The sequence below is a fragment of the Desmodus rotundus genome, chromosome 4, assembly GCF_022682495.2.
Source record: "Desmodus rotundus isolate HL8 chromosome 4, HLdesRot8A.1, whole genome shotgun sequence".
Taxonomy (NCBI): Eukaryota; Metazoa; Chordata; class Mammalia; order Chiroptera; family Phyllostomidae; genus Desmodus; species Desmodus rotundus.
In genome coordinates this window covers 4012291-4039881 of record NC_071390.1, presented here as the reverse complement: position 1 = coordinate 4039881, position 27591 = coordinate 4012291, and the positions used below count along the sequence as shown (strand labels likewise).

The window sequence follows — 27591 nt, the reverse complement described above, 5'->3', positions numbered from 1 at the left end:
ATGGGACGCTCTGAGCGACGGCGGTGAGGACACAGATCCCTACCTCATCTCACACCTGGCGAAGGAGCTCTTGGAGTCTTTGCCACAGTTGCCGTAAGGGTCCCCTGCAGAGTTGACTCTCTCAAAGCAGATCCCGGGGGCAGGTTTAGCACCTGAAACAAGGGCAAAGCAGCACCGTCACCGCCTGCCAGTGGCTTTGGTGTTTTTCTGTGAACGGTGTTGGGTTGTGGGTTCCGGGGAGGAGTGTGTCCAGAGGGCTGGCACCTGGTGTCCCAGCTGACTGCCGACAGGAGCTGGCCGGTGGCAGCCCAGCCTCCTCTCTTGGCTCAGCTCCTGGCCAAGCATGCTTTTCATAGCTCAGGGGACAAGGCCCGGCTGGGGGGCTGGGCCCAACGCAGACAGAAAGGGGGTGGCTGGCTGAAAAAGGGGGTGACTGGTTCTACTTCACCATATCCCACACGGTTCCGGTGAGAAAATGCAAGCTCTACCAGGTTCCAAAGAGCAGTGAGGACTGACGTGGGCAAGCCGTGAGAGAGAGAGAGAGAGAGCAAATGAGGGTGTGGCCACCTCACACCATGCGTTCAGTCCCCTGAAGCTCCCTGTGTTTGCAGGGCAGAGATTCCTGGGAGGCCACGGAGACTCGAACCCCGACAGTCATTTTGCCCCATGTGACAGTGCCCATAGACAGGGACACGGGAGACAGAGAGCTCAGGAAACAGCCACTTTCAGCACATCTGCAGGCCAGTGACAGAGAGAGCAGATGATCGGTTTGCGACGCAGAAACTTTGGAGGGCTCTCAAACCCCATGCGTAGTGCTCTCAGTTGACGACCACATGAGAAATTCAGGAAAACATTCCACATTCATCAGCGCAAACCTGGCCCTGCGGTGTGACCTGGGCCCTGCCTTCTCTCCCACAGGGCTGTCTGTCTGGGCGCTTCCTGTCACTTCACTTCCGACTGCCAGGGTGCCACTCCCAGCTCTGGGGAGCCTCCTCTCACCTTCCAACGCGACTGTTGACTCTTTAGGACAGAGACCTACTGAAGGGCTAGGCCCCGCCTCCCAGGAAACAGAAGGTGCTCTTATGACTAAAAGCGTCCATCTTTCTCCAGCCTGTACCCGATCCCTCCTCACCAGCCACCAGCAGACTCCATCGGCATCTCATTAAAACAAAGAAGCAAACAGATAAATCGAACCAAACCGAACCCTTGCAACAGCCGAGATCAGTAATGGGCTCAGCCACTGACACCTGCCACCCCGGTCTCCAACGCGTTTCAGAGAGGCCCTCCATCTCCTTTTTAAGGCGTTTCCTCAAACCGGACACGTTTCGTGGACAGAGGCAAGGCCTCGGCTCCTCGGCTGCACACCCCCTTCACTGTCCCCTCTTTGCACGCCGGTGGCTTCGGCACCGACCTGCTCGGCTTCCGCCTCTGGTGGGTCTGTTCCCTCCACGTTCAGCCCTCTTATTCTTTTACATCTACTCTCTGGAGGAGGGCAGGCCGGGGAGGGTGAGCCTCCAGGTGGAGCCTGCACTTTGTACTTCATTGCATCCTGTTTGATGACGTTTTGATCGAAGTGCCCGGACTCAATCGATCAAAGCGGTTTGAAAAAACTGGCATCTAGAACACCAGTAACTCGAGGGTGGTTTGTGTATCTGCAAGGACCCTGTGTATTTATTGCTTGTCTGCCTGGCTTTGCCTCCCCTTCTCCCCTCCCTCCCTCCTTTCCTCCCTTCCTTCCTTCCTCTCTTCCTCCCTCCCTCCCTTCCTTTCTTTCTTTCCTCCCTCCCTCCCTCCCAGGCTCTTGTCACATTGCAGACTTCCATCACACACACAGACTTTTCTGGCACTTCCTATCCGCCAGGCTGGGGATATAGCGGTGGACAATTTGGACAAACGTCCTTCTTGCTTTAGAATTGCAAGAAGAAACAGAAAACACACAGGTGGGGTCGTTCCTCTGCGGCGACGGAGCGGTGGGAGTGCTGTGAAGAGAGCTCCAGAGTCAGCCGCAGGGCTGCTGTTTTAGACAGGCTGTCAGGGAAAGCCCTCGGGGCCTGACAGTTTTCCTCAGCACTCTGAAACTGCTGCTGTTTTTATTGGGGGGTGGTGGTGAGTGGCAGGAGGTGGAGAGGATGGAGCAGAACTCTGTTTACAAAGCTCGCTCTCGCCCAGGGGCCTGGCGTTTTTTACCCTGGAGTCTCCAAGCTGGGACGGGAGGTCTTACGTGAGTGTTTAAAGGCCAAGGAGTGGGAAATGCACAGGACGCCCTTTAGAAACGCGTGCGTGCAAGCAGTCGTGACTCGATCCTGATCGCTATACGTCCTGCAGCGCCAGCTCCAATTCCAGGCTTCAGGGCTGAGCCAGGCAGGCTTCCAGGCCACCTCCTGGGGCCAGCGAGCTCCCAGCAAGAGGCCGGGCACTGCTCAGCTCAGCACCACCTCTCCCAGGCCCGTCCCAGGGGACAGAGGCTGTGCAGTGGGAGGGTGTCCACTGGTGGTTTGGCGCATCAGGAGCTTGTGAAAATGAACTGCAGCCTAGGAGACCTGGGGTTGCTCCAGTGTTTATTTCATTGGACACTTCTCCCGTGTCCGCCTTTCTAGGAACAAAACCCTTTTTCTTATGGGAAATCCATTTGATATGGCTTGGGTGGGGCTCCCTCTCCCTCCCCCATGCCAAAAGGATGAGCGTAAGATTCAAGTCTGGGGCCCCAGGGGGCTCGTGCTGCAGGTCATGGTGGGTGGTCAATGCCGGCGCAGGGCTGCAGGCTGCCCATCGGTGTCTTCACTGCTGGAGCCGGCTGGGTGAGGTCCTGGGCTGCTGTGCCCCTTGACACTCTGTCCTTCGGGCCTTCCAACATCACCGTCTTCCCCGGAGGCCAGGGTCAGCCCCGCTTCCCTCGTCTCCCCTTCTCATCTAGATGCTTGCTTTTGCCTCCTGTGACGTCTGGAGGACAGGGATGGTGCCTCCGGCCTGAGCAGAGGAGGTGCGTGCCAAGGGTGAGTGGAAAGCCACTGGAAAAGCCATCGTCCTCCCCAGAGGAAGCCACCCGTGACTTCTGTGGAGCAAAGCATCCTGGTTTGTGTCGCCTGTGACTCGGATTTTCACGTAGTCGTTCACGCCGGCTGAAGCGTTACTGTGCCGACTGCGAGGAAAGAAGATGCAAGGTCATGAAAAGGGAGACACTTTACTTGCTGCAAAGAGCAACATTCTCTCCAAGTTTATGCAAAGTAGGAAACTTTTTAAGCAGGAAATCCTCTTTCTGGGGGCTCAGTGCCGACCTTGGGAGTGGAGACAGCTCTGCTTGAAAGATAACGTCAGCACAGGGAATGGACGTGAAGACACAAACCCAGAGAAAAACTCGTGAGTGCCCGCGTGTCCAGAATCTGCTGATGCCAGTTAGGATAGAGGACTGGGTTCCCGGCAGGGCCCTTCCTGTGGCTTTGGAGTGTTAGGGGACGCCTGGCAGTTACTTGGAGACAGACTGGTCCATCTTTGATAAGGTGCAGGCCTCACCTCGGGCCGCTGGGGGGAGTGGTGGTCGAGCAGGTGAGGCACCCCCGCACTGGGCATGGCCAGTCACTGCGGCTCCCAGGACCAGGCCCTCCTGGGGCTTCAGGCTGCTCAGGCGGGGTCCCAGGTGAGCAGCATCCCAGGTGAGCTCCTCGGATGAGGACGAAGTCCTGGTGGAGTGGGTTCTTCTGCATGTCGTCCAGGTGCAGGTAGAAGCTACTTAAGGTTAAATCACGGGGACAGGTTCGTCCTAACCATGCAGAGCCTGAATGGGGATGCGAACCTGCGAATGTCCGACTGCACCCCGCACCCCAGCTTCCGCCAGCCCTTGGTGTCCCAACGCACTTCCAGCACTCTGTGGGGATTGGGGGGTGGGTACTGGCACTCACCGTGCCAGGACAGCGAGTTCGAAATGAAAGTGTGTTTCGACACAACGGTCCAGCGCCCCCCATTTGCTGGCACCGCTTATTTGGGCGATTCAGCCGGCAGAGACAGTCACACGCACGCTGAGCACTGAGAGGGTGCGTCTTAAGAGGACGAATCCGTGCTTTGGACAATGCTAACTGGTATTTGGAAAATGGTACTTGAGATTCTTGTTGGATTGCGTGAACACATTCTGGAGTAGGAGTACAGCACCGTGGACCCGTGCAGGTGGTGGCAGCCAGCTGGGAACCCTGCTACTTGTATCTGGCTGGGAACTCTGTTACCTCTTCCAGTCGGGGGATGGCAAATAAAGCCGTACAGTTTCGTTACCTCAGTTGCCCCCAAAGTAGGAGCAGCAGCGAGCTCGACATCTGTTTTCTTTTAAAGTTCAAACTTCCTATAAAAGGAATATGCACAATAAACTAAACTAAAAAAAGAAGAAAGTGTAAATGACTTCCATCCTCTCGTACGCTGTTATAAAGCCCTGATTTGGGTTCTGCATCGATGCACTTTCAAACGTCTGTCTTCACACTTTCCCGGAGAGGCCTCACGTCTACTTCTTGAAAAAGAAATGACACTTTAAAAAATATATATTTTATTGATTACACTATTACAGTCGGCCCATTTTTCCCCCTTTGCCCCCCTCCACCCTGTACCCCCATTCCCTCCGGCAATCCCCCCCTTAGTTCATGTTCACGGGTCATGCACACACCATATTTTGTCATGTATAATGTGTCCTTCTTTGCCCAAATTTCTGAGAGAAAGATAAGGATGCACATTATACATGGGTATAATGCTTATATACCATGGGTATAAAATAATCTTGTGTATGTGCACAAAAACATGGGTGCCCATTGTATAGGGGAGCACATTACACATGGCAAAATACGATAAGTTCCTTATCTACTCCATTTCCTATACTGTTCTTAACACCCTCGTCTGTCCTGGACCTACCAATTTGTACTTCTTAATCCCTGCGCCTTTTCCCCATTCTCCTCCTTCCCCCTTCCAGCTGATAACCCTCCAAATGGTCTCCATATCTATGATTCTGTTTCTGTTCTGATTGTTTCCTTAGTTTGTCTTTTAGATTCAATTGTTGATAGTTGTGAATGTATTGCCATTTTAATGTGCATAGTTTTGATCTTCTTTTTCTTAAATAAGTCCCTTTAACATTTCATATAATAAGGGCTGGGTGATGATGAACTCCTTTAGTTTTACCTTGTCTGAGAAGCACTTTATCTGCCCTTCAATTCTAAATGATAGCTTTGCTGCATAGAGTAATCTAGGTTGTAGGTCCTCGCTTTTTATCATTTTGGATACTTTTTGCCAGTCCCTTCTAGCCTACAAAGTTTCTTTTGAGAAATCAGCTGATGGTCTTATAGGAACTCCTTTGTAGGTAATTGTCTCCTTTTCTCTTGCTGCTTTTAAGGTTCTCTGTCTTTTGTCATTTTAATTATAATGTGTCATGGTGTGGTCCTCTTTGGGTCCAACTTGTTTGGGACTCTCTATGCTTCCTGGACTTGCATGTCTATTTCCCTCACCAAATTATGGAATTTTTCTTTCATTATCTTTTCAAATATATATTTTATGGTTTTCAATTTCTTGCTCTTTCTCTTCTCCTCCTGACACCCCTATGATTAAGATGTTGGTATGTTTGAAGTCCCAGAGGTTCCTTAGCCTATCCTTGTTTTTTTTTTTTTTTTTTTTTTTTGGATTTTTTCTTCCTGCTTTTCTGATGGAATGTTTCTTTTCTTCCTTATGTTCCAAATCATTGATTTGATTCTTGGCTTCATCTACTCCACTCTTGGTTCCCTGTAAATTTTTCTTTATTTCACTTGATGTAACCTTCATTTCTGCCTGGGTCTTTTTTATGCTGTTGAAGTACCCGGTGAGTTCTGTGAGCATCCAAATAACCAGTGTTTTGAACTCTGCCTCTGATAGGTTGCTTACCTCCATTTGGTTTAGTTCTTTTTCTGGAGTTCTTGTTCTGTTCTTTAATTTGGGCCATATTTCTTTGTCTCCCCACTGTGGCAGCCTCCCTGTGTTTGTGTCTGTGTCTGTGTATTAGGTAAAGCGGCTTTGACGCCCTGTCTTGGCAGCATGGCCTATTGTAGAAAAGTGCGCCTGTAAATGGAATGGGGAGGAGTCTTAAGTAATTGGCAGGGCAACCTGTGTGAACCAGGTTGATGAAGTCTTGGATATGGTGTGGCTGCTCTGGGGCTCTGTGTGGGGGAGGGCCCAGAAAGGGGACAGTGCCACTGCTTGGCCTCTGGAGTTTTGTCCGGGAGCAAGCTGTACCCTGGCACCGGCCCTGATGTCAGACACTTCAGTTTCTCCCTGTACCGGTGCCCTTCCAGCTCCTGCCCCCTGGTGCTGGAGCCCAGAGGGAGTGAGTCTGTGTGAGTCCTACGTCCACTGTGGGCCCTTTAAGAGGAGACTCCTGAGAATCCCACGGTTTCTTCTGTTGCCCCAACCCCCATAGGTTTTTACAGCCAGAAGTTATGGGGCCTTATCTTCCTGGCACTGGAACCCTGGGCTTGGGGGTATGGTGTGGGGCTGGGATCCCTCACTCCCGAGGTATCCCTCCTGATTTTTATCCACCACACGTGGGTGTGGGATAGCCTGTTCTGTGTGTCTGCCCCTCCTACCCATCTGGATGAATGTATCTTCTTTAATTCCTTGATTGTTGGACTTCCACACAGCTCGATTTTCTGATGATAGTAGGTGATACTTGTTTTGTAGTCCAGTTGTAATTTTTGCTCTGGTTGTGCAAGGAGGTGAACCGTGTTCACCTACGTCCCCATCTTGACCGGAAGTCTCAAAAATGACACGTTTTCTTTCTGCTGCTATATTACGTCAATTTACAGCCGTTGAATTCTTAATGATGGAATACTTAGATGTTTTGCCATTATCAAAAGATGAAATTTGACTTTCAGAGGGAATTTTGACATCCTACTGTATTTTATAACTATACAGGAAGTGCTAGATTTTAATTACCAGTTTTATCTTCAGAGTGATACAACTTACATTTGTAATCATAGTTTGGAAGTCTTTGAGAGAGACAGGATGACATCCTGAATTGGGTGCACACTCTGCTTGATTTGATCCTGCCTTAAAATGACTCCATTATGCAAATGAACTTCTCCAGTTCAGTCAAATCAGCTCCTTCCCCCCGGTCACTAACCGCGCTAACCCCCACCCCTCACACCCACAGCCACAGGCAGCTTGTAAAGAACTGAACGCCGTCTCAGTCTCTCCGTGTTTCTCTCTCTCTTCCTCTTCCCCAGAGTGACCTCTGCACTCATCAGAAAATGCAGTCCAAATGAACAATCATTTCCTTCTCAAACAGAGGCACTTTTCTGACTCCTAAACAAGACTCTTGGAAAACTTTGTTTCCATCTGCAGCCATCATCATTGAAGGGGAGGAGTGAAAATGTTGCCCTGGGTGTCTCATAGGAAACCAAACTCATTTAAACCAGTCAAGCAGCCCTAGCTGGGTAGCTCAGTTGGTTAGAGCGTCCTCCTGATACACTGAGGTTGTGGGTTCGATCCCTGGTCAGGGCACATACAAAAGTCAACCAATGAATGCATCAATAAGTGGAACAGTGAAAATTGATGTTTCTCTTTCTCAAATCAATAAAAAAAAATCAACCAGCCTTGCAGATAAACACTGACTATTTTCCTCCATAAAAAACTGCCTGGCTAGCCTGGCTAGCTTCCATTGCACGTCAGGTGGCACTAGATTCTGGCGCAGGATAAAAGAGACAAAGAGAGTGTATCCCAGGCCTGCCGCGGCTGTCCCCACGCAGTTATCCGTAAGATGAGCGTCCACGTGATGTTCCAGTGACCATGCTGGTAGCTCGGATAAGCAACGTTGGCAACGGCCAAAGTTCTGCCTTCGGAAAACTCCCCCTCGGTATTGCAGAAGGAATGGAGGTCAGGCTGCACCGACAGGAGCGCCCTGCGGCTATTAAGACTGAGCTGGACAAAATCAGCTCGCTAGACGTCACAGCTTGAGCATGTACGTGTTTGACGTCAAGACACAAAGTCTTGAGATACAAGATTTGTGGGAGAAAAATCAGTGAGGGAAAAAAAGCCATTAAGTTCCTGGCCAGTAAGACCAACAACGACAATAATAATTTGAAAAACACACAAATGACCCCCAAACTCCAAAGATATTCTAAAAGTGTGTTACTTCGCCAGATAGGAGGTATAGGGCATATGTTTTGAATTTTCATCCTTTTATTTGTAGAAAGATTTGGAAGCAGGACTATTTTATTGAAGTGTCATGCTGGGTCGAGACACACCCATTTCACGAGGGAATGGTGAGCTGCAGGAAGGGCTTCGTCCGGCCAGTGCTTGGATGGCCGGAGCTGGAGAGTGAGCAACTGACTTCCCGAGTGGAACCGGAGAGCCCTGGGTGAGTCAGAACTTGGCCCCGTGACCTGGGGGCAAACAGCTGGGCCAGCTCAGCAAGAACTAAAGGACTCCTGGAGCTGAGAGCATTTGCTAATGCACAGGGAATGAGATGTTGCAAACGCATCCCTGATGATAAGTTTCCCGTTTCTGAGCCCTGAAAGCACACGCAAGCCGACCGCTGTCACGCAGCGTTCTAGGGCTCTTGGCCAGCACGTTCAGCTGGCAAGGGGCCCGGGTGGGGACACTCCCTCCGCCCCCCGCAAGCGTGCAGGGACTGTGGGAAGTCTGTCACCCTGGCGGAACCAGGGCTCTTGAGTCAGCACCCTGCAGCAGCAGCACAGCACGGGCATTTCGCAGATGAGGGCGTGGGTGGGGGTGATGGGTGAGGCCACGGCTCTCCGGGCCGCAGCCCAAGCTCCAGAGAAGCAGAACCGCCGGCACTTCCCTGGCACGGCCCCGAGGTTCATGTGTGTGCCCCGATCCCAGCAACTCGTGTGCAGGAAATAGCCTCCCTCGCCACCCAGGCAAATGACAACTCCAGGGCAACCTCATCTACGACGCCTACCTGGTTGGTTGCGGCCCCATCCCCCACCCTATTGCAGCCTCACTATAGCCCCGGGCCTTGAGGGTCTTGCTTGCTCCTCTGTGAGCTTCCCACAGACACGGTCCCGTCTGATTTATAGAGTTTCAATGTCGCATGTGCCAGGCACCAGGCACCCAGCAACCAGTGAAGGTGACAGATTACACAAAAGAGATAGCAGGCTATGTCAGAGGATAGCAACATGCCCAAGGGGCTGGCATGTCACCATCCCCACTGCTCGATGAGGCACTACAAGGCCGAGTGGTCTGCTGAAGGTCCCCCTGCCAGGAAGAGGTCTGTTCGAGGCCTGTGGGAGGCAGAAAACCGGGCCCCAAAGAGGCCCCCCGTGCTGATTCTCGGAGCCTTACGTGGCCAGAGGGACTCTGAGATGTGGCGAGCGGAAGGCTCTTCCTCGGTGATCTGGGCAGATCCCCTGTAACCACAGGGTCCTTCTGCGAGAGAGACAGGAGGGTCAGGGTTGGAGAAGGACAGGTGACTGCAGAAGCAGAGGTCAGAGAGCGACAGAGGTTTGAAGACACTGCGCTGCTGGCCCGGAGGATGAAGGAAGAGAGCAGCAGCCAAGGAGCCCCTGCTTGTTGGAGAAGGACCTGGGTTCACCCCCAGAGCCTCCCAGGGGAACCTGCCCCGCCTGCATCTGACGTCAGGACTCCGACCCCCAGAACTAGAAGGTGGTGAGTGCGTATTGTCGCAAGCTACTAAGTACTTTATGGTACTTGTTCAGGCAGCCAGAGGAAACCCACACAGGGCCCTGGAACTGGACAGTGAAGTGGCCATGCTGGTACAGAAGGACAGGGCTACCTGCCCTTGCAAAGGTGGCCGTCAAGGTCCTGAAGGCCACGGCTGGTCCTGAGAACGCCTCCGGGGTGATTTGCTAAGTGCAGAGAAGGGGTTGGTGACATAGACTGAAGTCACGAACCTGAGGTGGCTCAAGTCTGGTCCACATACCTGTTGTTTCAGGAACTCTGAGCATCCCCGATGCCACGCATGTTTAGTCTGCGTGCCGTGATGCCCTCTGGCGAGCCCAGCACCGCCCAGGTGAGGCCTCCTCGGTCACTGGGGCCAGGGTGGGGCAGGGGAGCGGGGCCAGGGGCTCCAGGGATGGCAGCATGGGGCCCCAGGCTGCCAGGCCTCTGACTCCACCCTTGGCCACGAGGACGGTACAAGTTCAAAGCAGGTAACTTCCTACCACTCTCCCTTTTGGAAAGCTCGGTTCGTGAGTCAGATTGTTAGTGTGTCCGCCTGTCTGTCTCTGTCTCCAGTCGGGGAGTTTGAGAAGGATAATCCGATGAGACAATAAATACCAGGCTTGGTCACCAGGAATCAGAGGTGCCTGGCCGGCTGAGTCATACCATGGTGGGGGCTCAGAGAGAGCTGCGGGCTCCGTCTGAACTCATGTTGGACTTGGGGCCAGATGTTGTAATACAGCAGGGCACCAAAGCCACGTTTCACCCTGAGGGCTCCGGCCACAGGATGCTCCCTGGAAGGGGGCACTGATATACCCCCTGTGACTCAAGAACCAGAGATTGCTGGGTCTGGAGGGAGGCTGGGAAGGGACGGTCACCAGGGGCGCTTTATGCCACAAAGACTCGGCCTGCAGCAGTAGCCACTGCCCCAAGGTGACCTCACTTGGCTGAAAGGTGTCTAAAGTCTCTCACCCATTCAGAAGCCATACAGCCATCTGGCACGTGCATAGTGAGTACCTACTTTGTGCTTGTCATTGCAAAGAATTCACCTAGCTTGAGACTGCAAGAAGATCCCACCCTTGCCTGGGGGTCCTCGAAGCCCAGTGGGCAAGTGGGCCAGGACTGGGGCCTGGCCGGGGCCAGAGATGGAACACTGAGGTCCCAGGCACTGCAGGGCCCCTCTTTGCCTCTGCCCAGTGCACCCATAAAGCCTGAGGTTCATGGGAAGACCTGGGTGTGGGAAGGCAGGGCTGCATTAGCGCCAGATTGCTGTGCCCCTCAGAAAGTTCAAGTGCAGAGACGCATGTCTGGCTGGTGTGAGGAGGGGCTCCACGCCAGGACCCAGCCCGGGACACATCTCCTTGTTCTCCTTGCTTGGGTCATTGCTTTCACACCCATTTCCTCCCCAAGGGTTGCTGTTTAGTCATCATTTTCTACCCTGGTTTGCTCTCCACGTCACTCCTAAAATCAAAACCTCACCACAAAGTCGGACAGAAGTCCATATTGGGTTTCTCTCCCCTCACTAGCCAGGGCAGGAGCTCGCCTGGCTCTCTGCCTGGCTCACCACAGTGGCCTTGTCGCCGCCGGGCTCTCTGACCAGAGCTGAGGTCACCCCTGCAGCCAGTGGGAGGAAAGAGAAGACAGATAAGACCGGGTGGGGCCTGCAAGCTTGGGAGATGCTCGGCACGGGCCTGAGGCGGGCAGCACATCACGGGACATGAGCCCACTGGCCTGGGCTGCCCTCTGAGCCCGGGACCTCCGGGCCCAGAAGGAGGGGCCACACACAAGAGACACACACAGGGGACCAATTCTTCCCCCTTTCACACCCATGTGGGCTTTAGGTCACAACCGTCTGTGTTCAAGCCCAGCCTCACGACCTGGGGAAACTGACTTCCGGCCTCTGAGTCTGAGCTTCACCTTCTGAAAACTGTAATCATTGTCCCTACCTCCAGGGTCCCTGGGGGGTTAGAAGGGACAAGGTGTACCGAGCTCCCAGCCCAGACTTGCCCACACCAGAAGCAGTAAACTGACTGCCTCTAACCGACCCAGCCACCGTCTGCTGGTGCTTTCTCTGGAACACCCCGCACCTGACACTTTGCCTTCAGAACCACGAGGGCACTCGAGGGCCTCAAACTCCGGTGTCCATGTTCTTCCTCCAAGCCCTGGTGTCCAGTCTCCTGTCCCCATGGTCTCTTCCATGTGCTGCCCATTTGGAGGCTGGCTGCCCACTCCCCACCCTTCCTGGTCACAGACGACTCGTGTGCCAGGTCTGCGCAGGGCCGTCCCAGCGCTGCCCTGGCCCCTCTGGTGGCAGTGACTTCCTGGGGTGCCCACCCTCGGCCCTTGGCGGGGGTCCTCGTCCAGGCACTAGGAAGCACGTACCGAAGCACACCATTGGAGTGGTGGTGAGAAGTGCTGCCTGCCCATCCGTCTGTCCGACCACCTGTTAAGCTACCTGAGAGCAGGGGTCATGGCTGAGTGGTCCCTGTCACCCATGGGCACACAGTAGGTGCTCCCAAGTCTCTCACTGGGTAGCGCTGAGCTCCTCAGGGCTGGCTCCGGGTTGTGTCCAGTGCCCAGAAGTCCCCAGCCCAACCAGGGAGCCAACCCCGCGGCGGACAGTGCGCCCCACCCTGCCGAGCGGCAGGCACCACGTACCTGGTCCCCAGAGCGCAGCGCACTGCTGCTCGTGGGTCTGGCAGATGCCGTTGTAGCAGTAGCCGTCCATGCCCTGGCACGGGTGCCCGTCGTGCAGGTACACATTGGCCGGGCAGTGGGGGCTGGCCCCCGAGCAGAACTCCGGCAGGTCGCAGGAGTTGCTCGGCCCCCTGCACGCCGTCCCTGCGGGTTTCAGCTGTGGGGAGAGGGCGTTAACAGCACGCGCTCTGCGGGAAGGCGGCGCCCATCCCCGCAGTGCTCCTGGGGCGGACCAAGCCACCATTCTCCCACGTCCCACAAAGGGTCACGCCAGTCCCCTTAGAGCAGAGGGAGCCACTGAGGAAACAGGCTTGCTCTGGTGAAAACGGCCGTACCGCTACGAGGGGGACCTCAGGCGCAGCCTCGTTTTAGCCTCCTGCACCTTAGGGTTGTCTCATGGGCAGATGAGCTGGTTGCTGGCACCTGCCACTTGGGGGCCAGGGAGGGAAGGGAGCATTGCCTGATTTTTAAGAAGATCTCCAGTCACCAATGCCATTGCATGTTTTAAGGAGAGGTTGGCACTTACGGCATTAGCATTTGTGGGCAAGTTGACAAAAATAATTCCAAGGGCACAACCCTAAAAGTTACTCTATGTTGTCCTCAGCTCACAGAGCTGGAAACCTGGCAGGACGGCTTCATGGGGCGAGGTGCAGAAGACACGAAGCAGGGGAGGTACGGGATGTTAGGGACCACCCGGCCAACACCTCGTGGCTTGTCTGAGGCTGCTTGGTGTGACCTCTCCACCCCAGCCGCGTACAGGCATCTCCTGCCACCAGCTGCCACAAGCTGGGGGGTGCCACCAGCTCTCACGGTCCCGTTAGTGAATCACAAGTAGGAAGCGGGTAAAGGGTGTTCTAAGCAGAAAGTAAAATGCTTTCTTGCACTTCTGAGCCCCTGGGCTGTCAGAGGGAGGTTCCTGCAAGCAGGACGCCGAGATCCATTGCTTCATTAAAGAGAAATAAAATCCTGCCTCTGAATCAAAAGCCCAGGCCTCTGCGTCAGATCTCAGCTCTGAATGAGGAGGCAGACAATGGGACTGCCAGAACAAATGCAGCAATGGCAGTGGAAATGGCAAGGGCGTGAAACCGCCACGCTGGGCTGGGCCGGGGGCACCTTCCGTTAGGAGGCCATCGAGATCAGGGTGTTCACACGTGAACCCCGGGACAGCCTGCAGGGCTCCTCAGCCCAGTGGTAGGATGTTCTCGGGATCCAGCCGAGGGAGCGGGCGTGAGGCGGAGTGATGGGAGTGGGGACTTGTTCTCACGTCCTCCTCTGGTACTGGTGACAGGGCGGCACGTGCCTCCAACAGCACGGCTGGAGCTGAGTGTTTCGGTCCAATTACTTTTCAGCTCATGGATAACTGATCACAGATGACTTAGCATAAAAAGGTGCCTTTCACATGGACATCGGAAGATGCTAAAAACAGCAGGTGATCCTACCAACTCCAGTGAGGGGATCCCGCTTCCGCAGCGGGGGGTGCCGGGAAGGGGTCCTGCCCTACCGCTTGCCGGGTCAAACTGCCTGGACCTGCGGGCGGCCTTGGGGCCGGGAGACCTCACCTGGCAGTCTTCGCAGCACAGCCCATGTGCACAGACGGCGTCCGGCTTCAGGGTGCAGGTGGTGGCATTGCAGCAGAGACTCGTGCACTCCTGGGGAGGGAAGGGGGTTCGTTGGACAGGGTCGTAGGGAGCAACCGTCAAGGAAAGCAAACGTCCTGCAGAGACTTAAAAAGGAAGAAAGAAACAGGCAGCCCAGCTCTTGAGCCGAGGACTGAGGATTATCTTCGTCTGTAAGAAAGCAAAGCCCCGTGAGTGTTTATGGACCGAGTCGGGGTGTGGGGCCCTGGACAGAGCTAGCAGCACTCGGGTGCCGGCTGTGAAGGGGTGGGGGAGCCCGGGCAGGAGGGCTGGTGAGGCAGCCTGTTCGGGGCAGCTGCAGCTGAGGCTCCGGAGGGAAGAGGGGTCTCCCGTTCCTGGGGGTCTTATGGCCGGGGACTGCATCGGGATCACTAGCACGCTGTGCACCTAAGTTATTGGAAAATAGACAGAGATGCAGGCAAACGTGACTCTTCCAAGGCAACTGTCTCAGTCTGGAGCTCCCTGGCAGGAAATGAAGTCAAATCAGCAGTGTTTGAACCTCCGTTCCTTGTTGTCCAACCCAATGCTGTGGAGGAAACTCTCACTGAGCCAGGCTGGGCTGTTGAACCTGACCTGACTCCTTGGGTCAGAAACGCACATGGGAGTAACCGAGAGGCAGGGAGGAGGTCTGTGGGCCATCCATTGCCAAGGGATTTAAACCCAGAGGCCAAATATGAGATGCATTGTCCTCTCTGAAATAAAAGTGAGAGAGGAAATGAACTCCTTCGTTTGCCCTGCGTCACAAGTACCCACTGGGTTTCTAACAACAAGAAACGAGAGTCTTGTGGTTAGCCCCCGACAAAAGGTTCAGACGCATTTACCTGGTGTCTTTATGAAGTTGTGGCACGGCAGACTCTCCAATAACTTGGAGCTTAGGCATTTTAGAAAAAAACAAATTATTAAAAGAAGTAACAGCTCATAGAGTCTTTAGTATTAATTTATCAGTGTTCTTTAATGTTATTTAATATATGGTGTATGCTAAAGAAATTATACACTGTTGGCTACAATGAAGCCAATCCTGTACTATTTTAATAGTATAGTGTTTCACTCCTGAATCCATCTTGTGTGAATGAATTTACAATTAGTATCATCGCTGCAATTGATTAAGGTGTGTCGATGATCCAGAGGATTTATGGCTAATGCAGATATTTGAATCGAACCCTGTGTAAGACTATGGATTCCCCTCTTGTTGGGTGTTTGCCTTGTGCTCCTGTGATACGTACGCCCAAAGCCATTAGACTGTAAATGTGTTCAAGGACTTCAGGAACATCCGCAGTATGTGATGCGCAGTAAGATAACACTGCTAAGCAGAAGTCACGGCTGCCACTCTCACGACGGCGTGGGTTCTAACTCAGGGACCGACAACCCTGGGAAGCTCAGGAGCCTGTTTTTTCTCTTTAGAGTCCATCAGTTGCATTCCTGACCCGCACCACCAAATGTACCGCAACGTCGTCCTGTTCGTTAGGATCTCCACGGCTCCACGAAGGACACGTGACCCAAACTACAGATTTCCCAGTTCTAAGTGAAATCAGCCACCCTAAGACTGGGTCCTGAGGTCCTTTAAGAACTACCTCCCCACCCCCAACAAATCCCTGAATAATACAAGCTGCAGCTCCCATGGAAACGCAGCCAAGTAGAAGGGGTTCAACTTCAAAGGGGATGGATAATGGGAGAAGAGAACTAGATTTAAAAGCTATTTGCAAAGCTACTGGCATCCCGGTGACTTTCCACAAGGAGCTGAGGCTTATTCGCAGGGCCGTCAGCGGGAGAATGAGTGAGTTGTCATGTCCTTGTGGCTGATAGGAATCCAATGCCCCACACAGGAGGCTTTCCCCAGTCACATGCCGTTTGAATGACATGGACTCGGCTTCTGCAGTACTCTGCCGATCAGAAGAGACCAATTCTTCCTCTGCTGATGCATTTGTTATTCTAGGACTCAACAGAGACGTTCAGCAGAGCCAATGAACACCCAGGCTCTGAAGAAAGGAAGAATAACGGAGCCGTGGGAGAGCTGTCCGCAGACACCCCGACTGTCAGCCTGGAGCTGTGGGTCCTGTGTGGATGTGGAGTCCCCACTACCACACGCTGGAGCAAGAGAGTCACGCATCCCTCTGAAGGTGGGGGGGATGATTCCCGGGAGCAAGGGAGCCGAAGCTGGTTCCAGCGGGGGTGCTGATTGGTGGGATTGATGGGGATGATGGGGATGGTGGGGGTGCAGATTGGCGGGGGTGGTGGTAGCATTGTCGTTGGGATGAGGATGACGACCACGGTGGTGGCAACAGCAGAGTGGTTATGGTGGGAGGGGTGGTGGGGACAGACACGGAGGTGGAGACGGTAACAGTGCTAATGTTAACGGTGCTGATGGTGAGGGTGGCAGCGACGCTGGTGGTCCTGCTGGAATGTGGGGTGAGTGATGCTGATGCAGTCACCCCAAACCTGGCAGCTCGTGGCTCCATGAAGAGCTGGCCAAGTCATTTAGATCAGTGAACAATCAACCCCACGGCGTTCCAATCAAAGATGAACATTTTTAAGTCAGCATGGCCTCCCCTGAGAAATGTGGGTAACTTAAGCTAATTTTGTTTTTTGCTTTAGGTAATTAACAGTCTCCAAAGAGTTTCCCCTTTGCACACCCCACCCCAGACCAGTTTCGCGTGTTCTTCCACTGACCCTAGAGGTTCCTGTAACCCGGTGAGGAGGCCCGGTGCCTGCCCGGCATGCACTGTGAGCGAGACCAACCACCACTTTGATAAAACCACCCTCCAGCAACCCTCTCCCCAGCATCTACTTATTCATGCCCAACATTCTTGCTGAAATGGCCAGACTGCGACTGCGGCTGTTCCTGCGGGGACAGGAACCCTCCGCGACCTGCAGAAGGATGCAGTGAAGATCCCCCAAACTTGTTTGTTGGACTAAGACCGGAATTCGAGGCCTGTCCCTGAGTCTCAGCACAATGTTCCCCACTTGGAGTAGCTCTCCAAAACGCACCTTCCCAAGCCCCCCTTGAGCCCATCTGTGAACTGAGCCAAGCCCACCTTGACCTTGTCAGCCGGTCCGGCTCGCAGAAGCTCCTGGGCAGCGAGTCCCACATGTAGCCTCTGCGCAAACTCCTTGCTTTGATCCATTCTAAGCACAACCTCCCCCAAGCTTCCAGGGGGCACTTGTTTTACCGGGGCCTCCCCGTCTCCTGTCCTTCTCTTTCCCTCTCAAGATTATTCAGAGATTAAAAAGTGGCTGCTACCATTTTTATGCTGATTAACGTTACCTTGGACCCTATAGGAACAAGATGACTTCCCTACACTGGCTGGAGAATACGGTTGAATAAAGCCCTTTGCTGGATACAAATGTCCCCTGCTTTCGCTTATTGCTTCGGAAAGCTAATGAGCAGAGAGGCGGGGGGCCGGGAGCCTTGGGCCGGCATGTGGAGGCGGCTGTGGCAGCCACACGGGGTTTCAATTTGGGAGGAAGCGCTTGGTGAAAAATGAGTGCTGCTTATTCAAATTCCCCTCGTTCACATGCCACACAGAGAGAAAGAAATGGTGCCCATTAGCCATTAGAAGCCGGCAGGCACGGGCTTTCTCTTCTGTCAAACTCGAAGCTAAATGCTTTGCCATTGTTCTGGTGCTCACCTTGCCAAGAACACCATGTCCTTCAACAGAGAAGGTCCTTTGTCTTTTTAAGCCAGTGATATGACTTATTTTAAAATCTAAGAACAGTCAAAACTAAGAAAGCTACCTGGCTTGGGGGCTTCTCCTAGGTGCCCCTGAAGGACTTTGCTAGGCTCAGTCCAGCCAGCCCCACCATTGGGCCGTGTGAGTCCTCTGAGTTTCCCCCGCTTTGCTTGGACAAGCCCATAAGACAAAGCCTGGAAACGCCTCTTACCTCCGGCTCCCCGCAGTCACACTCCTCTCCTTCCTCAACGTAGCCGTTCCCACACTTCGGGCCCCCGAAAGCCTGCTTGACCTCCGGCAGGTTGAAAAGGCACATGCCCACGCCCTTCTCCAGGCTGGCCTCCAGGTCCTTCCTGCTGCAGCTGCTGAACACCATGGGGAAGGGGTACCTGTGCAGAGGAGCAGAGGGGTCAGTGGTCAGAGCCCGGCCTGGCTTTGTCCGCTTCCTGTGCTGCTGTGATTCTCAGGCCCCACCGGCGACTCCTGCCTGTGGGTCTGCTGCTGGCTCCACCGAGCAAAGGCTTCAACACGCGGTGTAGGATGAGGCAAACCAGGCACTGCTGGGTGCGCCCCAAGACCCCTCCCTGCACAGTGCCAGTGCCACTGACGAGGACTGCTTCATCCTAAAGGACATACTCTTCCAACAGCCCTCAAGCCAATTAGTGTAGACAGAGTCATGTCTACATTATTAACAGTCCCACGTGAGCAGACACCGTGGAACGCGAGTTCTTAGGACCTGTAGGTGGTAGTGTGGACACATACTGATGTCGTTGCTGGAAAGTGAAAAGAAGGAAGGAGGACAAAGGACTGTGCTTAACAGTTCCAGGGGTCCAGGGACACAACCCCGCTGTGGTCAGGGCCAGCCGATACTGGCCACAGTCTATGAAGGCCCATCCCTGTCTTCTCCAAGTACAGCGAGAAGAGAGAAGAGGGGCCAACGTGCAGGGCCTGCTCTTGCCTCAAAATACCAGGGATACAAAAGGATGAGGCTGAGTTGGCCACCTTCTCAGCAGAGTTCATGTTCTCTGTTCCATGGTCAGAGGGGCTGCCCCGCCCACTCGTATCTGGTTGGGTCGTGGGTTTGGCTCACAGACAGAGGTGGCAATGTGGGTCACTTCTGATCAAAGGCATTTAAGCGAATGTTCCTCTCTATATCAGCTGAGCTAGGGTGCTCCAAGGTCCTAGGACTCGGAGGAGCTGGCCCTGGTGCCTGGTCCTGACTGTGGGGAGGGAAGCCACCTGCGGCACAGAGCCCAGGAGGCTCATTCCGGAGGGAAACCGCTCTGTCGTGGTTAGCCCCTGGAAGTCAGGGCTTTGTTCCCTCAGTAGCTGAGTCCCCCTGTGTCACTCTGTTTTACAGATGCATTTTTGCATGACCTCAGGCAGCAGGGGTTAGGAAGGTCTTCTTACTCAGTGAGAAAGCAGGCCTGCTGACCAGTCACCCTGGCACCCTCTCCCTGTGCAGATGGTTACAGGATGACATTATAACTGGATCCCAATCAACTAGCCACCCCAGTGCGCACCGCCATTCCCCGAAGATGGCACACTCGCCACCATTTCACGGTTGAGTTTGGCAATTTTTTCAAGACCACTGCCGAGCCGGTAAAGTCGCACTGTCCACCCAAGAGTTCTCTCTCAATCTCAGCTTATTAGCTCTGGAGTATAACTCTAATCGACAGATACATTAATGAACGGAAGTCCTACTCTTGGATGCAAAAGGAAGAAACCACGAGTTATCTGCCTTGCTGTAACAAAGTTCCCTTTCAAATCTTTATAACTTCCCTCGGGAGACAGACTGTTTATTCCAGGTATTGAAATGCTATTCAATAGCTTCAGATGACGATCCACTGGAAAAACGGCCATTTTTTCGGTGCTCCATCACTCAGGTGATGGAGAAGAGGTCTTCTCTTGGCAGAGAAATGAGCCTGCCCGGGGCCAAGAGGGGACCTGCCTCCCCCTTGTGGGGGACTTTCCCTGGGACACAAGCTGCTCAGCGCCTGCCCTGGGAGACTAGACATCACTCCTACTCAATGATGTGCCCCCAGGCATTGTGATAAACTCTTATCAGTTCATTCTGGAAGGAAACTGATTTCCTGACTTTGTTAACAGCTAATTAGAAAAGACCTTAGGATGAGTTGTAAGCCTTGGGAAGGGTTTATGGTGAGAATAAGAGTCCCTGAGAGTGGCCTGGTGGAACAGCTAGCTGTCTGGATCACCTGCTTCCCCAGCCAGCGGAGGGTGGGCACAACCTGCACAGCCAGGGGGCTGAGACAGCTCCTGACAAGACCCCCCATGTCACCGTCTTCCAAAGGAACACACACATTCTAGACTTTGTGTGTGTATGTGTGTGTGTGTGGGGGGTGACATTAAAGAAAAGGCACAGAAACAAGATGGATGAGATCATTTTAGGTCCAGGACTGGCACTTCGGAGAGCTGGGAGAGGGGAGAGAGCTGCTCCTGGTTGGCACAGCATTCGTGTGTCTGCTCCGAATGTGGTCAGAATGACAGGAACTAAGAAGGCACATCATCATTACATTACCCAAGATTAAAGATAAGGAGGGAATCTTAAAAACAGCAAGAGAAAAGGACACAGTTACCTACAAAGGAGTTCCCATAAGACTGTCAGCTGATTTCTCAAGAGAGACCTTGCAGGCAAGAACGGGCTGGAAAGAAGTATTCCAAGTCATGAAAGGCAAGGACCTACATCCAAGATGACTCTCTCCAGCAAAGCTATCATTTAGAATGGAAGGGCAGATAAAGTGCTTCCCAGATAAGGTCAAGTTAAAGGAGTTTATCATCACCAAGCCCTTATTATATGAAATGTTAAAGGGATTTATCTAAGAAAAAGAAGATAAAAAATATGAACAGTAAAAACGACAGCAAACTTATAGTTATTGACAACCACACCTAAAACAAAAACAAAAGCAAACTAAGCAAACAACTAGAACAGGAACAGAACCACAGAAATGGAGATCACATGGAGGGTTATCAACAGGGGAGTGGGAGGGGGAGAGAGGGGGGAAATGTACAGGGAATATGTAGCATAAATGGTAGGTAGAAAATAGACAGGGGGAGGGTAAGAATAGTATAGGAAATGTAGAAGCCAAAGAACTTATATGTATGACCCATGGACATGAACTATAGGGGGGAATGTAGGAGGGAGAGGGTGGGCAGGATGGAGTGGAGTGAAGGGGGGGAAATGGGAAAAATGTAATAGCATAATCAATAAAATATATTTAAAAAAAAAGAATAGTATAGGAAATGTAGAAGCCAAAGAACTTATATGTATAACCCAAGGACATGACCTAAGATGGGGGAAGGATGGTGGGAGGAGGGTAGAGGGAAGACAGGAATAAAGGAGAGAAGAAAATGGAACAACTGTAATAGCATAATCAATGAAATATATTTAAAAAAAGAAGAAAAAAGAGAAAACCTCTAATGCTGCCTGCCACGACACCTGTGAGTAGTCCCACTTCCCCCCAATCTGGTCCCTTTCTGTCTTGCTCAGAGTGACCCCGGTGACGCCCCCGGGGAAGGCCACGCTCCCCCAAACATGCCTGCCTCCTCCGCGCACTGGCCGGTCAGCATTCCTACCATCTCCTCCTCTCCCATCACCTTAGAACTCCCTTTGGATGACAAGGTGGTGCTGCCCAGGGGCGTTTTATCCCAGGAGAGAGTCTGCTGATTCTGTCCTTCCACGATGGCTCCTCGGGGAAGCCAGGAGCCTATTTCACTCTGACGTGGGGTATTCCCGAACTCTTCCTGGGGATTGGGAGGAAGTCCGGCTTTAGGTGAAGACAGGCAAAGACTAATGTCCGTCATCATCTGATTGTTCTGCAAATATTTATCCAATACCTGTGACGTGCCAGGCACTGTTCTGGGGGAGGACGTACAAAGCACGCAACAGTCCAGGCTGTCACGGAGCCGGTTTCCAGTGGGGCAGACAGCGCTTTGCAAGAGAAGGGTGTGCATTGTGTTGGAAAGGGATGAGTGTCGAGGAGGAAACACAGGCAAGGCAGGAGGGTGTGTGGGAGGGTGGTCAGGGGAGACCTCACTTGGGGACGGCATCGGAGGCCCTCCCGGGAGCGATGGGGTTGGGGGACAAGCTGTGGGCACACCTGGAGGATGTTCCAGGCAGAGGGAAGAGCGGGCAGAGGTGTGCGGTCATGTGTGCTGGCCTCAGAATGCAGGCAGGCTCTTCTCTCACCTGCACGTCCAGAGAGGTGGCCTCTTCTGCAGAGAAGGCCACTTAGGCCGTGCTGATGGCCAGAAGATAGCCGAGGCTTATCATTCAATGGGGGAGGGAGTTTCCCTGCATGGACCAGGCGCTGAGTGTGTCAGGGGTATTTCTCCTAAGAACTCCAAACTCTCTATTATTTCCCCCTTTTTAAAAACCGAACTATTTTTTAAACATTAGTTTTTTAAGAAGTTTTTTTTAAAAATATTTTATTTATTTATTTTTAGAGAGAAGGGAAGGGAGGGAGAAAGAGGGAGAGAAACATCAGTGTGTAGTTGTCTCTCATATGCCCCTACTGGAGACTTGGCCTGCAACCCAGGCACGTGCCCTGACTGGGAATCAAACCAGCGACCCTTTGGTTCACAGGCCGGAGCTCAATCCACTGAGCCACACCAGCCAGGGGAAAAAACAAACTATTTTTGATGGACAAACAAGGGTCTCTTCTTCTGCTAAGATCCCCTAGCTGACTGGCATGTAGGAATGAGAGTATCTAAAAATTACATCTAACCCCGTGGTCCTCCCTCAATAAACAGAATTAGTCATCTTAAATAATTTCAAATCTCAAGAGACAAGGACATTCGATGGCGCCAGATATCAGGTTCCTCTAGTTACACTACAATCCCGATGTGCACATCTCTGAACCCCTCTCACATCCAAACAGTCTCTGGTTGCACAGGGTCCAGTGCCCGATACACGTCATCGAATATTGGCTTAAAAAGTCACAAATGGCCGTGGGTTTCCATGGGAAACATGCCAGCAGCCCCGATCAGGGCCGGAACCCACTCCCCGGTGGTGCCAGGACCCCGAGACAGGACCTGCCTGCACGATGACTGTGAGATCGGCCGCCCCTGCAAGACTGGTGTCAGGAGGATGCTGGCACGGCCACGCCCCTGCTTCTTAGGTACCGCCACCGCCCCTGAACGTTCGGTGGCAGCGAAATGAAACCTGTGGGCAGTAGGCTCACTGTTCCTTCCCTCAGTCATCCATCCACTCATTCACTCAAGGACTAGTTTTCAAGCTCTGAGGAGGATCCCAACATAGTTAAATACGGCCAGAGCTCTTTCCACTGTCCGCTCGCTGGGCCTTTGTCACAGGAACTTTTGGGCACGCCCACTCCCCACACTGCCTCTCCATCCATACTCATAAAATATAGAAATATATTTACATATACAAAAATATTTCATGCACGTTTATCAGACACATAATATAAAATCTATAAAATTATGTATAATTATAATGTATATGAATAAAGACATTTTATTAAAAACAAAACTGTCTATACTTATTAATAATTTCATAGCTATATACTTGCATGCTAGATATTGTTTGGATAGCAATTTTTTGAGAGCCTGCTTTAAGCTGCACGCTCTGTTGGGCAAACTTTCTCCTAGCAATGTGTTTTGTCTGGTTTTTACTCATGTCCAACAATCCAGTGAGACAGGAGTGATGATGTCCATTTACCAGTGAGGAGAAGAGACTGGACTGAGTTCACAGTTAGGTGATGGCGGAGACTGGGTTAGCGTGCACCTCAGTTATTGAAAAACTGCACTTTCTCCCTCTTGGAAGTCAGTTCTGCACTGAGTCACCTGTTCGGAACTGCTGACACTGGAACGGTGACCCCTGACCCCTGACGGATGGACCCTCCCACTTCCCAGCATGCTGGGACCGGAGGCTCTCAGTGCGGTCCCAGCATCAGCTTCGCCTGGTGACTTACTGGACATGCTGATGCTCAGGCCCCACCCAGACCTACTGGGTCAGAGAACCCAGGGGTGGGGCCCAGCAACCTGTATGTTAACAAGTTCTCTGGACGAACATCAAATCCATGATTTAAAAGCATAGTCTAGTGGCTTTTAGTACATTCACAATGGCGCATAACCACCACTGCATTCTAATTCCAGACCACCCTCCTGACTCCAAAAACCCACCCGCCCCACACCCAGGAGCAGTCACGCCTCCTTCTCCCCTCCCCCCCATCCCTGCCAATCGCTAACCTGCTGTCAGTCTCCCCGGGTTTGCTTCTCTGCACCTTTCATGTGAATGGAGTCACACAACATGTGACTCTCACATCTGGCTTCCCTCGTGTAGTGTAACGTTTTCGGGGCCCACCCATGTCGAGGCACGGGCTAGCACTCCGTTCTCCATCACGGCCAAATAGTATTCCCCGCAAGTTAGACCATCCACCACTGTGTATTTCATCAGTTCACGGCCCAAGAGATTTATCAAAATTAAAGTTTGGGAACAAATGACCTAGATTTAAAAACCCGAACACGGCAAAGATAATATATGGACCAGTCCATGCTTATTTGTGTCAACAAATACATATAATAGAGGTCGCCATTCATGCTCTTAAATTAGAAATAGTTTTTTCACTGCGGTTCCACTTCCTAAGAAAAGCCCCACATACGGCGATTTTAGGCCCGTGCTAAACCATTCCACGAGCACCGATCTGTCTCAAAGCCAAGTTCAAATCGTGACCGAGTTTTCAGGCATCTTCAAGTGCTACAGCAGGTTGACTAACCATCACACTATTGGCTAGTTAAGGTGTCGGGAAAGCTTCCGATTGCGAATGGTGATGTTTCTGTTCTGAAGCTAGTTCCTTCCTTTGGCTTCAACCTCAGCGTATAGTACTTGGCCTTCCGTCGGCTCAAACTGTTCCTTTCGTATTTTGTACCTTTCTCCGCTGGAGTGTTGACAAGAACATTGAATCAGGCCATGGAGCCACTCACGATGCCAAAGATGCTGCGCGGACCCTGTCAGTCATTAAGACGCATGAGCTTCTGTTTCTCCCACAGCTTTTGGCAAACTCACCCCTGAGCGTTTTTTAAATACTTCTCATAAATACCCCGAATACGTCAGGACGGAAGCTAACTGAATCGACATATCGCAAAGACAAACTGGTACAAAGCAAGAACACTGGAGAATCATTCAGAAAAGAAGCCCTCTCGCATGGCACAAGGATGCTCTAAAATAATTGTACCTCAGACCCAGAAAAAGATGCTGCTTTTGGCTCCTGGGCAGAGAATCTCCCTTGGGAGCTGCGACCTCTTTGCTGTCAACATGTCCCCCCTTTTCTCTGGGATTTAACTACCAGGGACACCTGGGGGCAAATCCACCAAGCTGCACGCAAGGTTGGAAATAAAAAGGGGATGTGACAACCGGGTGATTTGGGGAAATAAAATCACACACAAAACCCACTTTTCCAAAGAGGAATGACACCTACCGCTTCCTACCATAAACACAGTCCCAGCTTAATACTGAAGCCGCCCCAAAGCTGCCAAGGAATATATGACTAGGGCCCCTTTTACTTCGACAAAACTGCCGTCAGAAAACCCTTTTCTTGTAGTGGCCCACTGTGCGCTTCAGCGCTATGTTCTCAGGGGTGCGCCCCCAAAGCCAACTGATTGACCTTGACAGTGGCGCTGGGGCACTCTCTGCCTGCGAAAGCTCTCTGGGATACTGCGGGGACAGCAGCTTTTCCTGTCGGAAACCAGGCCGCAGGTCACTGTTCTCAGTGTTTCCGGTGGGTGACTCTGCTGCGTCCTTGAGAAACCTCTGCTGGGTCCCAGAGTCCCGGTTCTCCAGCTCCATACTCGGGGGTGACGTTGGGCCATGTGCTGACAGCAGGAAAGAAATGGAAGTGACCAGAGGAAGCAGGATGACACAGCGTGGGCAGCTGCTGCGCACAGCTCGGAGCAGGCGCCACTGTGTGGAAGGAAAAGCCAATGTTGCAGGAAACCAGGGACAGACGGGAAGCCGTCCAGAGTTCTCCATTTAAACCAATTAAAAAGAAACAAACAAACAAAAAGGGACCCTCCCATCTTCCACAGCTGATAAATGATTAGACAGTTAAGGGAGAGCTGGTTCTGGAAAACATTCTGCTTCCCACTGATTTCGTTCTGCAGACTAAAATTGAGTTTTATTTTCTCCCGACAGTGGAAGGGGCCGAGTCAGCAGCCCTGGGGGACTCCTCTGGACCTGGGCCGAGGCGCGGAGGAGTTGGAGAAGCATTGAAATTGCTTCTCCGTCAGTTACAACGAAAGCTCAGCTCTAAAGCGGAGCCTCAGTCTTCCTGTCCACGGAAGGGGGATTGCAGCAAACACCTCACGTGGTTGAGGATGAGGGTTAGCGAGCTCCACACACAAACACCAGGGTCTCCGGTTACTTTCAACGCACCGTGGGATGCTGGTTGCCAGTATTTACGTGGAAAATGATGCGCATTTATTTTCCTCATTTGGAGTTGCTGCTTCAGCTCTTTCGAATCACCGCCTGGCAGTGTCTCGAACATTCGGCTGCTGGGCAGAATGTATTATAATTGTAGCCCAAACACAGCCGTCATTAAACTGTACAACCACAAGTACAAGTAAACTTGAGAGGAAAATGACTCAGGAGCAGAGGCACGCTCAGGCCGTTAAACACGATCCCTCGCCTTCACACATACATGGCGTTGAAGCAGAAAAAGGCTCCGCTCCATTCTGGACGGGCCGGCTCTCACTAACTCAAGCAGACCGTGAACTTGGGAGCACAACCAACCGACCAAACCACCAACAAACTAAACCAAACAGAAACGAGCTTAGACGGCTGTTACCTGCCGGGCAGCCACGGTGGGTTTCAGTCCCTGGACGCTTCTTCCAAATGTCTTTCCCCAAAGCTCATGTCACCTGAGCGCCCTCCAGGCGTTCTCCCGTCCTGTTACTCCATGGACAAGGCCACCCAAGCTCAGAGTGGACGGTGGCTACAAACAGACTGGACCTGGCACCATCTCTGAGAACATGACCTAATGACTCACTCTTTATCATTAACTCCGCAACCCGTTTGAAGAAGTTTTCAAAAGCAGCTCGCTCTGTCGCAGTTCACGGCCGGTTCTACTCACTCCTTGCCCCTCAGGGCCATGAGCCCTGCATGATGACCGTCTCCTCTGCCTGGGTGAGCTCAAAGCCCACACAGAGCAAGAGGGTGCAAGAGGTCACGCTCTGAGGGTGGATGTTGCTCCGCCACGCTTCAAGCCAAGAACTGTAGGGCCACCTTCAGAAAAATCCTCAGGTTTTTCACAAGAATGCCCAGGAATAAAAACTTGCAAATGCACAAAATTCAGGTGCAACTGTGACGACAGCCCTGTTGGGGCCTGCGGAGGCATCTGGGCCTGCGGTGACCTGCCTCGTGGGCGGCACCCCATTTCAGGAGCTCTGGGCCTCACCTCGCCTTGTGTTTCGAGGATAACGACGATAAATATTAACAGCACTTACTATTCTTTAGTGAGCCCTGCTGTGGGCCAGAGCTTGGTGGGCACCCTCGCTCACTGACCCCCCGGGGGTCCGATGATGTCATTCCCATTTTACAGATGAGGAAACCGAGGCTCAGAGAGGTTAGGCACCTCGCCACAGTCGTGCGATTCAGGTTGGGACTCAAAGCGGCCCTTTGACTGGAAGGTCTGTGTTTTTCCCAAGCAGCCACACTGACGTGAGAGCGGTGGGGAGGCCCCCGGGGACCGCTTCTGGGGTCACCCGCCAGGCAGGCTGAGGCAGAACCTGGCACAAGTGGCTGGGCGAGGACCGTCAGCATCCGTGGAGGAGAAAGAAGTGACCCTGGAACCTTGGGCCCCTGGAGGCAGAGAAAAGTGAACCCCACGGTCCTGCTTGTGACTCCCTAAATGTCTTCAGTGTAACAGCAAACAAAGGCTGGGGCGCGGGGTTTATCCAGCACACCTGAGGTCAAGCCCGGG

At 52.7% G+C, this 27591-nt stretch overlaps 1 protein-coding gene across 1 annotated transcript in view; it reads right to left on the bottom strand.

Annotated features, from left to right (window-relative positions):
• Positions 1-27591, bottom strand: part of ADAM12 (ADAM metallopeptidase domain 12) — a 280799-nt gene that overhangs the window by 28371 nt on the left and 224837 nt on the right. Inside the window, exons 12-15 of the mRNA XM_053922662.1 lie at positions 17847-18024; positions 13890-13979; positions 12292-12487; positions 44-152 (exon numbers count right to left, since the gene is read on the bottom strand). Of these exons, the coding sequence (XP_053778637.1) occupies positions 44-152; positions 12292-12487; positions 13890-13979; positions 17847-18024 (573 nt within the window). The remainder of the gene's footprint in view (positions 1-43; positions 153-12291; positions 12488-13889; positions 13980-17846; positions 18025-27591) is intronic.